This window comes from Pristiophorus japonicus, chromosome 20, assembly GCF_044704955.1.
Source record: "Pristiophorus japonicus isolate sPriJap1 chromosome 20, sPriJap1.hap1, whole genome shotgun sequence".
NCBI classification, from domain to species: Eukaryota; Metazoa; Chordata; class Chondrichthyes; family Pristiophoridae; genus Pristiophorus; species Pristiophorus japonicus.
Window position 1 is genome coordinate 43,372,547 of NC_091996.1, and position 13,957 is coordinate 43,386,503.

Consider the following 13,957-nt stretch of genomic DNA (forward strand, 5'->3'; position numbering starts at 1 on the left):
TGAGTGGGCAAAAATGTGGCAGATGAACTCTAATGTGGGAAAATGTGAGGTTATCCACATTGGTAGAAAAAATAAAAAAGCAAATTATTATTTAAATGGGGAGCGATTACAAAATGCTGTAGTACAGAAGGACCTGGGGGGTTCTTGTACATGAAATGCAAAAAGTTAGCATGCAGGTACGGCAATTAATCAGGAAGGCAAATAGAATGTTGGCCTTTATTGCAAGGGAGATGGAGTATAAAAGGAGGGAAGTCCTGCTCCAACTGTACAGGGCATTGGTAAGACCACACCTGGAGTGCCGCGTACAGTTTTGGTCTCCTTATTTAAGGAGGGATATACTTGCATTGGAGACAGTTCAGAGAAGGTTCATGAGGTTGATTCCTGAGATGAAGGGGTTGTCATATGAAGAAAGGTTGAGCAGGTTGGCTCTATACTCATTAGAGTTTAGAAGAATGAGAGGTGATCTTATTGAAACATATAAGATTCTGACGGGGCTTGATAGGGTAGATGCAAAGAGGATGGTTCCCCTCATGGGAGAATCTAGAACTAGGGGTCATAATTTCAGAATAAGGGGTCCCCAATTTAAAACATAAATGAGGAGTACTTTCTTCTCTCAGAAGGTCATGAATCTTTGAAATTCTCTACCCCAGAGAGCTGTGGAGGCTGGGTCTTTGAATATATTTAAGGTAGAGATAGACAGATTTTTGAATGATAAGGGTGTCAAGGGTTATGGGGAGCGAACAGAGAAGTGAAGTTGAGACCTGCATCAAATCAGCCATGATCTTATTGAATGGCGGAGCAGGCTCGAGGAGCCAAATGACCTATTCCTGCTCCTATTTCTTATGTTCTTATGTACCCGGCCTAATCCCACCTTCCAGCACAATGTTCATAGCCCTTTGGATCACAGCTCTTTAAGTGCACATCCATGTACTTTTTAAATGTGATGAAGATTTCTACCTCTAACACCCATTCAGGCAGTGAGTTTTAGACCCCCACCACCCTCTGGGTGAATTCTTTTTCCCTCATATCCCCTCTGATCCTTCTACCAACTACTTTAAATCTATGCCCCCTGTTTATTGGCCCATCTGCTAAGGGAAATCAGTCCTTCCTATCCACTCTATTTAGGCCCTTCATAATTTTATACACCTCAATTAAATCTCCCCTCAGCCTCTTCTATTTTAAAGATAACAACCCCAGCCTATCCAACCTTTCCTCATAGCTAAAATTTTCCAGTCCTGGCAACATCCTTGTAAATCTCCTCTGCACCCTTTCTGGTGCAATCACATCTTTCCTCTAATATGGTGACCAGAACTGCACGCAGTACTCAAGCTGTGTCCTAACTAATGTTGTACACAGTTCTAGCATAACTTCCTTACTCTTATATTCTATGCCCTGGCTAATAAAGCAAAGCATTCCATATGCCTTTTTAACTACCTTATCGTTCTGTCCTGCTATCTTTAAGGATCTGTGGAGATACACGCCAAAGTCCCTCTGTTCCTCCATACCTTTCACTCTCCTCCCAGTATCAGATAAATGATCAGATAATCCCTTTCTTTAGTGATGTTCGATAAAGAATAAGTGTTGGTCAGGAAACCATGAGAATGCCTCTGTTCCTCTTTGAATAGTGCCATAAGATATTTTATGTTCACCTTATTGGGTGAAAGATGTCACTCCTAACAGTGGAGCACACTCTCAGTGCTGCACTACTGAACTGTCAACCAAGATTATGTGTTCAAGACTCTGGGGCAGAAATTGAAGCCATCACCTTCGGACTCACTGATCCAAGGCTGATATTTTTCAGGATTAGTATTTTGCTTTTCAGCTTAACTGTTTTCTTTTGATTTATATTTATTTATAAGTCAGTAGTGCAGGCAAGCGATCTAATTTGGTTTGTCTACTGGGAAGGAAGCTCACTCTTGTCAATAAACCAGCTTTTTGTATTTAAAAGCTTTCAGTCAACGGTAAACAATTCTTTTCAGCTTCTCACAAAGCTTAACAGTTTTTGTGAATCTGGTATTTTCCTGAAGCTACAGTAATTTCACAAATATAATTTTCACCTAAATCTAATAATCCCTCTCATTATAATTTGTAATTTTAATTTTTGAACAGTCAGTGAATTTGGATTGATTAGAGATGTCGGTGTATAAATGTGTAGCGTTCACGATGATCATTTACAAAGTACGATTGGTAGCAATTTGTTTATCACTCTGTTACTGCCCCCAGATCCTACTGGCAGGTCAGAGCATGCACAGTGGACAGTCATGGATATTTCACTCCCAGATGAGCTGCCCACAATGGTTTAGTGAGCAGTTGTATTGCTGAGAGTGGGACTTTCCCCACACAGCCTACGCAAGTCCCAGGTTTGATCCCCATCTGTACCGAGTCAGTTGATCTCAATTCAAGTGCCAAATGGGGTTGGTGCCAATTGGTTTTTGCATCCCTGGGCTCGGAAAGGGCATAAATGGTCAGGATTCCTGCTCCTGTTTACTCTTCTGTGATCCCTGCTAGAAGGGTCCCTATTTCGACATTGGATAAACGCAGGATTGAGCTCAGCAATAATGCCCCTTAAGCCTCACATGTGAAAAATAGCCACTTGGATGAGATATGTGAGCACTGGTGACCCTTTGTGGAAAGAGTCATTTCTAATATTTACGATCAACATTAAAATGCTGTTATGTGTAAGGTTGCTCTGTCAGAGCTGCAGTAGCTGTAAAGCTGTAGGCCCAGGTTTTCTGCAGGTAGTTAGCAGGGTGAAACTTGAGCCTGCTCCATTGGTCTGCTGTTATGCTAAGTCTACTTTATACATTTTCAGCACTCTCACAGTGGGATTCCTATCTCGATTGGGAAGCCCGCCCGATATACAAGATGGCTGAGGCAGACCTCGGGCACCAGCAGTAGTGTATCATGGTCAGTGACCTCTGGGACTGGTCCTGAGGTGATTTTTGGGGACTGGTCCTGAGGTGAATTGTGAAAATTCCTGTCTAACTTCTTCAGTCTATGGAATCGGAAGAACTCGAACAATAAATCCTGCCTGTGCTGACTGCAGCAACTACTACATTAATCTGCATTGGACTGTCTGGATGATTTTTACTGTATGTAAATTAGAGAGTAAAAGTTTGTAAAACATCAAAACAATACCAATTAAAGAGAAGGGACTGATGGAATCAAAGCCGACTTAGAAAAAGGGAGATTTGCAAAGAGCGAGTGAGCTGCCAGTGTTATCAGACATTGAGAGACATTGCTAAAAATGGACTGGTGCTGGTTTAATCTTGTAAATTATTTTCCTGATGATGCACTTTCTATGATGCCTTGTTGCTTTCCCTTAGTTAGTTTAAATTGAGTTTGACAAGCTGTTGAAGGCATAGTGAGTTGTCTTAAACAACACAATAAAATATTATTTCCTTTTCATTGAAGAGCAGAAAATTGGTGCTATCAAAAAGGTAATTAAGCTCCATCCGAGAACTAATTTCTGTCAGTTCTGAATTTGACTTTAGCTCGCTATTGGAACTGCACTTGTACCAGAGGCTGTTAGAAGAGAATATGCATACCTTTGTAATGCAAGCAATTTTTTATTTTAAACTTGACATGAATGCATAATATTTTTGAAGAACAGCAACAACACCTGATATAATATTCAGCTATGCAAATGAGAAGGTCACAGCTCCAATCTCTAGTCTATGTTGAATTAGCAGATCTCAGCCTCGGTAACAGTTGGTGTGCCACAATTGGGCTCTGCATCCCTGGTTTAGGGGGCATTGAGGCAGTGGGGGGGGGCAGGGGGAAGGGGAACAACACGAATTTAAGTGAACATTTTAACTGCCCGTCAAATCCATCGATGAGGACTGAAACAGGCTCAGCTTTGATGACCACTATGCTCAAATCAGCAGACAACATTTACTACCCAGTCTCGTACATAAAGTGCAGTTTCTGTATAGCAGGGCAGCCTCTGCTGGTGGCACTGTACGCGGGCAAGTGTCAGCACTTTCACGAGCGAGGGGGGAAAAAACTGCAGAGAAACTAAAGGCTGTATTTACCCATTAGCTCTGAGTGAGCCAGAAGCAAAAGCAGGACACAGGAAATGAAAGCCGCCAGACCAGCAGATGCTGCAACCTTATGGTAGCACTGCTAACTTGAAACAAAAAATGGCATTCAGGGCCATCTGATGGGCACAATATTTCAAACAAACAATGCCTTGGATTGGAAGAATAGAAGTTGCCCTAGACATGCTTTTTCACCATGAGTGTGGAGAGGGAAATGGTGAGAATCTCGTGCCAACAGCAGGGCAAAGGGATTGTGAGAGGGACTGCATGCAGCATGCTCTCTGGGATTATATTTTAGTATAATGAAGACAGCGCATTTCGTAAAAAAATGTTTTTTTTCTTTTTAAAAAAAAAAAGAGCTGCACTTTTTTCCTTTTTTTTTTAAGGAGCTGGAGCGGATCCGAAGCCTGTAGCAGTTTCTGTAGATGACGTCAGCAGCAGTTAGTGTTATTTTAATTATTTCTGCATCTCATCTCACCAACATTTCATTTTTGGCTTGTTTTTGGGCCATGTGTGTGATTTTTTGATGATAGTGGTAAACAGCACGGAGTCCAAGATGATCTCACGGGCAACACTCACTCCCAACACTCAGATCATTAGAATACAACAATGTAACTCCACTTTTCCAACCGAGGCTCCCTTTTGTGAAAATGAGCTCAGTGAATTTACTCTTCTGTGTTCTTTTTGTTCCTTTTCAAGTGTTTTATTTTCTTACTTTCAAAGTGCCCTGATCGTTTAATAACAGCCTTTGTACAGAAGCTGATCATTTACATTAGGCCAGAATTGGAAGTCTGTGCATACCATCCATTTTCCTTCACGCCTGGACTCCTCACCTGCAATACAATGGCTTAATTTTATAATATCAGAGTCCTATTCCTCAATGAAATGGTTTCGTTGATGCGCAGGAGCACAGGTCAGAGTGAGCACCATTAAACTTTGAGCGTCTTACCTATTACTGAAGTCAAACTAATGGCCTATTGTTCCCTAATCAGCCTTTTTAAAATTTGGAGCTACATTGGCATCGTTCCAACCTGAGGCAATGGACCCTGACTCCAGCGAGCTATTAAAGACACAGGCAAGGGGCTCACAAAGCACAGGTCCCATCTCGTTAAGGATATAATTGGGTAAATATCATCTGGGCTGGCAGCACGATCTGTTTTGAGGTTCTTTATTCTATCTAAGACTGTATCTATTCTGTCTAAGAAGGCATAGAATGGTCAGTTATAACTTGGAGGTAGATTGTGTGAAAGTAGGCCCACACAATTAACTCACAAAATTCTAATAGTACATCTATATAATATATTTAATATTTTCCACCTGCGTACACCTCCTGTGAACTTTTTCCATTTGTAAATTACTATGTCCACATTTATAATAGAAACGCCCTCTGTAAATTCGTCATCCTGTAATTATACCCTCTTGCCAATGGAGGCACTGGAGCATGGCAAGTTTACAGAGGCTGTTTTCCATTATCAATCAAGACATAGGAATTTATGAATGGAAGTATAAAAATTAAGACAGAATGTCCGTGCATCTAATTGTCCCCTTCCCACTTAACCCCACTTCATCTGAAACCCACACTTGGTCTTCACTCCATGTGTACAAACACCACGGGACATCGTCTAGTTATGTACAATGTTTGCAAAACACACAAATGTGCAGTCTTCCAATTGTTTTCTTTTCCCCATTTTTATTACAGTTTAAATATTAAAAACATAATTTAATAAAACAAATCTCAGCAAATTGTGATCAATCTTGATGATTCTCCACACTGCAGTCTACTCCTGTTAATTCAGATTTTTTTTGTGTTGAAGCATTTAAATTATCCAGCAATTCAAATAAAGCGATTGGAACAAAACAGCACCGGAGGCCTTTTTTCTTGAGCACAATTCAAAGTGAATTACCCCGTAATTTGAATTGAACAACTAATGAACAGAAAGGCAGTATTTAGAATTGCCCATTCATCTGATTCTGCATTAATAAACAGAAAGGCAGCCCAGGTCACTTACCCTGCAGTAAGCTTTTTCAGCATTATTTGAGGAACTCAAAGTGGCATCAAATTTTAATTGGCGGAGAATGTCAGAAACTTTGTTCTGTGGCATGGTTCTGTTTTTACTTTGATGCTCATCTGTACTTGTTTCTTTTTGATGTTCAATTTTTTGGCTGTCTTCTGCAGCAGTCTCTCTTACTCAGGCTGCTGGAAGACTGTGGCAGAAAATTATTCAGCCAGTTGATCTTGAAAATGTTGTTTCAAATTTGACACCTAATGGATTAATGCTAACAATCGGGTACCACTTGAGTGTAAATATGCTACTTCAAATCTGTTGTTTCCTGTTAAGCTTTCCAGAGATGTTCTCTGTACATCATACAGTGCAGTCATAAAAACCAACTGTAGCATCTGGTTAACTGAGAATATTTGTGAACTCTGAAGAGTGTGGGTCTTCTGTCAGAATTGTTTCTCTTTGAGAATCAGCACTGAGGCAAATGTGTGCGAACACCAACTCATCGTCTCATTTACTCAAACATTTTCTGGTTTTTAACCAACCTTGATATGTGAACTCCTGTTTGTTTCTGGGGCTCTTAAGGTAATTACTGTCTAAAAAAATAAATCATCACCTCAGTAACAAAGTTACTTCGTTCAATTTCGGAACAAACTTAAATATTCAAAGTATTATGTTGCCATAGCAACCAATAAAAACCAGCTGTCAGAATAACTACATTTGAATTTTAACATGGGGAATGAAACAGTACAATATATAATGATGTGGATGTTGTGTGCTGGTCACCTGTGAACAATTTAGGCATGGCTACTGTTTTGACTGTTTCCCGTCCTGTATGTTAAAATTGACACCTTTTTATAAAAAAAAAATGTACAGCCGAGTTAAATACTAGAGAGATGTGTTGGAGTATCAGACAGCTGGTAAAATAATGTACTCTGGGAGTGTGAGGGCCTGGATTCATCCCCAAAGTGAGCTCTCACTCTCAACTTGGCTTTCTGGCAGCTGTCGAGTGGAACAAGTCTCCCTGAGGGAGGGAAAGAAGATTGGTCATATTAGAAGGATACATTTTACTGACTGTGAATGTTTCCTGCCACTCCACTACCCATATTGCTTCTGCCACCAGTGTCACAGGCCTTAGTGCATGTCCAGAAGTGATGCATAGTACCAGGGAAAGATAAAGGAAGGTACAAAATAACTATACAACCAGACGAGAGAGAGATGTCATCTGTTCTTATGAACTTTGTGCGGCTCAGGGTGATGGATAGTTGTGTTGGAATACTGCATATTTTCTTACTTTATGGCCATCAAGCACTTCAGGCTTGGTTGCAACTAGGATTAGATGCAGGATAAATATAGGAACAGGAGTAGGCCATTCAGCCCCTCAAGTCTGTTCCACAGGAACACTAATTTACTAATTCAACAATGTGCCCACAAAGTTGTTGAGGTTAGATCAATTGAAAATTTCAAAACTGAGATTGACTAATTTTTGTTCGGCAAGGGTATTAAGGGTTATGGAAACAAGGCGGGTCAATGGAATTGAGTTGAAGATTAGCCATGATCTAATTGAGTGATGGAACCGGCTGGAGGGGCTGAATGGCCTTCTCCTGTTCCTATGCCTGAGAACCTCAGAAAAGCATCATGTACTATGTCAATGTGAGACCCATTCCCCACACCAGTTGGGCTTAAGGAATCTTGTTGAGACTATGAACTTGGTACCAATTGATCCTAAGTTATGAGTTGCATTGTGTTGTTTATTTGTGCTCACTCGGAACTGACCAGCGATTTCCCCAAAGCTCATTTTACTCGAGACCCTGAGAGCTGTCAGGAGTCTTCCATTCTAATACTCCTTGGGCTAGATTCAACCTCGGGTCCCCAGATCAAGCAGAGCGCTGGGATATTCTTGCATCCCAACATTGCGATTATTTAGCCCTGACTAGCTGCCCTCCACAGTCAACACCCCTCCCCTCCCGAAACCAGTACTACAGGGATCGTTGGTTCTTGCAGAGTATCTGCTTATTTATCTTTACTTATTTCTATGACCTTCAGTTCCACTGCCAACCAGATAATTGAAGAGACATTTGCACAAACTGGTGCTGTCATGAATAATTAACTGACAGTAGTTTGTTCGAAAGAGAGTGAATAGATAATTATGCTTATTTAAATCGCACCATCTTAAGAGCTGCAACTAAATAAGCCATCACAAATTAGTTTAAATGTGTTCTACAAAAAGGGGTTCCTTGGCTACAACACACTTGCTGCACAATATTCCAGTAAATCTGAATAATGTACTCAACTTTAAAATAAAGTTTAAACCTACGGGCTTGAAGTAATGTAGAATAAATTATTATCGAGAATGTTACCTCATTTAATCAAAAGCATTTACAATCGTGCTGAATTTTACACTTGTTTCAATTTACATCTCTTTTCCCAGGATTCACTCGGCCCAGCCTGAAAAGTGTTAAAAATGAGAGCTCCTCCTATTTTCGGAGGAAAGAGAAGAGATTTCGCTTCTTCATTAGACGCATGGTGAAATCACAGAGTTTCTATTGGATTGTTCTCTGTGTGGTGGGACTTAACACGCTCTGTGTTGCAATCGTCCACTATGACCAGCCGATGTGGCTTACCGAGGCGCTGTGTAAGTGTGCAGGGATATCATATTAAGCTCATTCTCGTGTATATTTTCATGTTGCTTCCAGTTGGTTCAAAAACATTTGTACAGATGTTTCCATAGGTCCTGGTGAAAACTGATAAACTGAAATCTCAGTCTGCCTAAATGTTGCCATTATCTTTGCACTTAGAGGAACTCCATTTTACTTGTGGGGAATACTCGTCAATAATTTACTCTTCAATAATTTACTTGTTCTATTTCTAATAACTTACAAATAACATTCTTTGTCAAGAATTTGTTTGTCAAGTCATCTATTGCTGGCAAATAGAAAATTCGCCACATAATGCTGTTTCCTATTGGAGCAGCCACATTCCTTGTCTTCCCCTCCCTCCTTGTTTTCCCTGCTGACTCGATCTGATTTCTCCGTAAGACTTATCCTAAATGGGATGTGTTAACCATAGAACTAGTTTGCAAAATTTTAATCCTGCCAATATAGGACACTGTTTTGTAACCATAAGCAGTAATTTGTGCCTCATTTGAGACAATTTCTTAAACTGGGAACTTTGCTCACGATCAGACCAAGATTCTTCCCAACAGAGCAGGAAGCATAGCGCAAATATAAAAAATGCTGTGCTCTGCAGATTTCTCAATTATTACAAACGTTGCTCAAGGTAGAACTGAGTTATACCGTGCAGGAGCTTTTGCTCCCAATTGTGATCCATTGACTGCTGCAGGACAGTTCATATGTATAGATATTATGGGCCTAAATTTGGCCCTCCGGTTTTTTCGGCACACTTACCTGAGGTGCGGCAACTTTCTGCTCTCAAAATGGCACCGAAAATATATCGCCGTATTCTCCCCGCTCTAGGGACCATCCTAGTGCTTGGCGTGGCATGGCAATCACATGGGGGGGCGGAGCTAGGGCCCTGTGCCTAAAAGAGTGCCAGCAGCTGTCTGCATGCGCAGTAGAGCATTCGCGCATGCGCAGTAGCTCCTCCCATGATGATGATGATGATGCGTGCCTGCAGTGTGGGACCCAACGCTCCCGCCCCTATCCCGGGCCGATTGAAGAACGTCAAGTGAAAGACTCACGGATAGTTTCAGTCCTATTCTCAGTGGAGATGAGCTTACAGCATAAAATGAGCTCAGCTATCCTAAATAGAGCTAACTGCCAGACTCATTTAGAAACTATGAGGACTGCGAACATGGGACGTAGAAACCTGCACTGCGATGAAACCTGCTTGAAGATGTATTGGAGGTGCATTGTTGGGACAATTATGTAGGTTGATCGAGTGATACTTGACCTGGAGGTGCTCGATGTTGTCACTAGATGTAAAGGTAAAATGTGGACTAGCCAATGCAAAAGCAGAGCAAACCTTGGTGAAGGGAACGGTGTGAATTGCCTTCGGATCATCCCAGCCTGCAACGTATAGCCCTCCTGCCAGCCCCCCTTTAAGTTCCCTCCTGCAGCCTCCTTCTGCACGCACAGCCTGCTGCTTCTTGTGTGTGTGGCCAGTTCACTGCTCTCCCGCCCAGGCTTCCCACCCACTGCACCTATCCCCAGCCGAGTGGCCTTTCGCACTGGTCGGTTGGCGCGGCCCACCGGCTGGCTCCTGCAGCCTGTGTGTTCCCAGTCCCCCTTTAAGTTCCCTCCTGCAGCCTCCTTCTGCACGCACAGCCTGCTGCTTCTTGCTTGTGTGGCCAGTTCACTGCTCTCCCGCCCAGGCTTCCCACCCACTGCACTTATCCCCGGCCGAGTGGCCTCTCGCACCGGCCGGCCCGCTGACTTCCCGGGCCGAGTATGAAGGTAGGACTTAATTAATTAATTAATTAATTTATTATTATTGATGGTTTCTATGCTTCATAAATGTTGTCAAGAAGGTGTTTAGTGCTTTGCAAAGTCCTCTGTGCTTCCCTTCCCCCGCTCCATCTCTGGCTACCTGCGCTGATTTCTTCACTCTCCGCAAGGGTTTTCTGTGCGGCCACGTACGCTGGCCTAAGTTAGTTTGAAGCAACTATTAGCTGTCCAAACTGGCTTACATGGCCAAAACAGGCATAGGTGGCTGGTAACGCCCCTTTTGAACAAAACTAAACTAAACTAAAAAAAATCCTAACTAACTCACTTACACTGCGCAAATTGAATGTGCAGAATGGGGATTTTTAAGATAATCCAGAAAAATCAAGTTGCTCCAAAAAAAACGGAGTAACTCCTGGGAAAATTTGGGCCCTATGTAAGGAAAGCATTCGACTCAATTACGATATAAAAACAAAAAATGCTGGAAGTACTCAGCCGGTAAAGGCAGCATCTGTGGCGAGAGAAACAGAGTTAACGTTTCCGGTCGATGACCTTTCATCAGAACTGGAAAATGTTACAGATTTAATAGGTTATAATCAGCAGTGATGATCAATTATGATACTCACTATCTGGGTTTGAATGTGTACAATGATTAATTGAGGGAGGTATCAGGGCACTTAGTATCTATGGACTACACCCAAATATAAGTTTGCAACCACTGCATTACCTTTAACTATCTATTTGGTCACTTCTTCAAAAAAAGTATTTAGCAAATTCATGTTGGCTGTCCTTGATAACCTATGCATTTCGAAATATTCACTACTTCTATCTTGCATTATCGAATCAAATGAGGCAAAATTGACCTGCGCTCGGTTTGGGACGTTTAATTCGAACTAAGTGATTTTTTTCGGCCAGAATTGAGCATTTAACTTAAAAAAAAATTATCCGGGTGCTCTCTGGGCAGGAGGGAGGCGGAAGCAAGGCGGGAACGGAGCATATGAGTCAGCGCTTTGCTGAGCACGTCAGGGGAGGGCTGCTGCGAACATTGCAGCCACTTCCATGACGTCCACTGGGCCACAAGGTTAGGTTGCGGCTGGTTCAACGGCCCAGCACATAAGAGGGCATGTCGGGCTGCCTGTGGTAACCTGGCTAAACGAGCAGCCGCCAATGTCATGCCACGGCGCAAGGCCCTCCCCTTTAAGGGCAAATGGGGAGCCCCAGCCACCATAGCTTTGCGACCCTCAAAGCTGTCGGTGGCATTGCTCTGCGCCAATGTTACTCCCATGGGGCAATTTTCCCCACGGGACATAAAGGGGTCGGCGAAGGACAATAAGGGGCCAGGGCGCAAGCGCTGATGTCATCACTGTGTCTACTGCCGCCCAGGACGAAAAGTAAGGGACGCGACGCAAAGCCGTTTCTGCCGCCGCCATCCCAGAGGGCAATTCCTGCCCCCGGTGAAATGACCTTATCGCCCCACCGGCCTTTCAGAAAGGTGCAATTTCGGCCCCAAAGAGTTTTCCCACAACAGAAGTTAGAATACTTGTCCTCTGATTGTGCTGTTGATCTTCCTCTATCTTTTTGATTGCTCTCCAGTCCAGTGGTGCAAATTTGCCTACTTGACGAGAATGGCAACTTATAGCCAAAGCGTGTTATCTCCCTTCTGACAACTTTCAGCAGCCTAAAGTGCATGCCATTGGGCTTAATGACTTATCCGTCTTGAGTTCTGGCAACTTTTTCAGAACTAATTCATTTTCTACAGTTATCACTAAAAATCGTCCGTAAAATCTGATGCAAAATATTTATTTGATACTGCTGCTATACCTTGATCTGCCACCATTAGACTCCTTCCTTCTTCATTCTTGAGTGGTCATTTCTTTTCTTTAACTATTCGTATACTTTATATATCGTTGTAAAAGCACTTACACTTGCCTTTTATATTTTGTACTAGCCTTTTTTCAGATTCAATTTCAGCCCTTCTGATCTCCCTTTAAACCTTCGCACAATACTTTCTATATTTCTCTTGCTTTTCTTTAGCATTGTTATTCCTAATTTACAAATATATAACTTTCAAAGATAATAAGGGCCAAGATTAGGATGAAACTGCGTTATGCAAAAGGTTGTTAGAGCATGGACTAGTTGAAGTCGAGACTATTGTGTCTTTTAAGGGTAAAAAAGTTGAAACAGAGGAGGATACAGGCAATGGGGATAGAGTAGGGGAATAGGATTAGCTTGGATTGCTGTATCAGAAAGGTGACACAGATACAATGGGCTGAATGGCCACCTTTGTGCTGTAAAGCTTTCTGATTCTGTGGACTTGGAAGCCTATGTGCATAAACGTGATAGTCCTCACACTGAAAGCAAACGGTTACAGACAGTTTCTCTCATGAGCTGTTAACATGTAAACGATGTAAGATATCTATTATGTGCCGCGATACATTTTTAACACATTATTTTTGTTCCAGATTTTGCTGAGTTTGTTTTCCTTGGGCTTTTTCTGACTGAGATGTCCTTGAAGATGTATGGTTTGGGGCCAAGAAATTACTTCCATTCCTCGTTCAACTGTTTTGATTTTGGGGTAAGATTGAGGTTGTGTGGCGCATGCAGACAATGTAATATTAATGTCCAGGGCTCACTAACTAAACATGTGTTGTATACTATTTTTGCAGGTGATCATTGGCAGTATTTTTGAGGTAATTTGGGCTGCTGTCAAACCGGGTACCTCATTTGGGATAAGTGTTCTCCGAGCACTTCGCTTACTCAGAATCTTCAAAGTAACCAAGTAAGGAGAATATTAATTGTGAACTTCCCATTTTAAATTTTTCAAAAACTTTTATCTTGATTCAAACACAAACATTATTTGCACTGCATCAGGTTTTATGGTTCAACCTGCAGCTCGAAAACCCTAACTAACTATAAGGCACATCCAATGTAAATTAGTTCCATCCTGCCCCAGTGCCAGTTCTTTGGGCTCAAGTTTCGGACGCCCGCTAGAACGACGCACATCGGAGAGGCCCGACTAATTGTAAAACAAAAATTGCGTTGAATACTTACCTCGCGATTCTCCGATATCTGTAGGCCCGTTTGCAGCTCGGCGTGGTGCAGCAGGAGCTGCTGGGGGCGGAGCTACAGCCCTGCGCCAAAAACAGTGCCGGCAGTTGCGCGCGTGCGCAGTAGCTCCCGGCCATCCCAGCGCGTCCTGTCTCCGGGTGACAACCCTATCCCTGGCCGAAAGGATGTCGCTCCTATCCCGGGCCGAATGGTCTGACGCATCTTACCTCGTCGGTCGGGCCCGCCCGCCCGGCATCTCGCTGGGGGCGGGCCCCGCCCGAAGTTCTCCTTAGAACCGCCGGCGGCAGCGGTGGGGCTCATCCGCCCGGCCTCTCATTCCCCTCTCACTCCCCTCAGCCCTCCTCCCCCTCCAATCAGCCCCCCTCCCTCCCCCCCCCCGTTTAGCCCCTCCCTCCCCCGCCCGAAGTCGTCCTTGGAACCGACGGCGGCGGGGCCCATTCAGCCC

General features: G+C 43.0%; 1 protein-coding gene across 1 annotated transcript in view; it reads left to right on the forward strand.

The window, feature by feature from the left end:
* LOC139232507 (probable voltage-dependent N-type calcium channel subunit alpha-1B) overlaps positions 1 to 13,957 on the forward strand; it is a 958,198-nt gene that overhangs the window by 716,308 nt on the left and 227,933 nt on the right. Inside the window, exons 12-15 of the mRNA XM_070862825.1 lie at positions 4,427 to 4,480; positions 8,472 to 8,675; positions 12,906 to 13,018; positions 13,110 to 13,222. Coding sequence (XP_070718926.1) covers positions 4,427 to 4,480; positions 8,472 to 8,675; positions 12,906 to 13,018; positions 13,110 to 13,222 — 484 coding nt within the window. The remainder of the gene's footprint in view (positions 1 to 4,426; positions 4,481 to 8,471; positions 8,676 to 12,905; positions 13,019 to 13,109; positions 13,223 to 13,957) is intronic.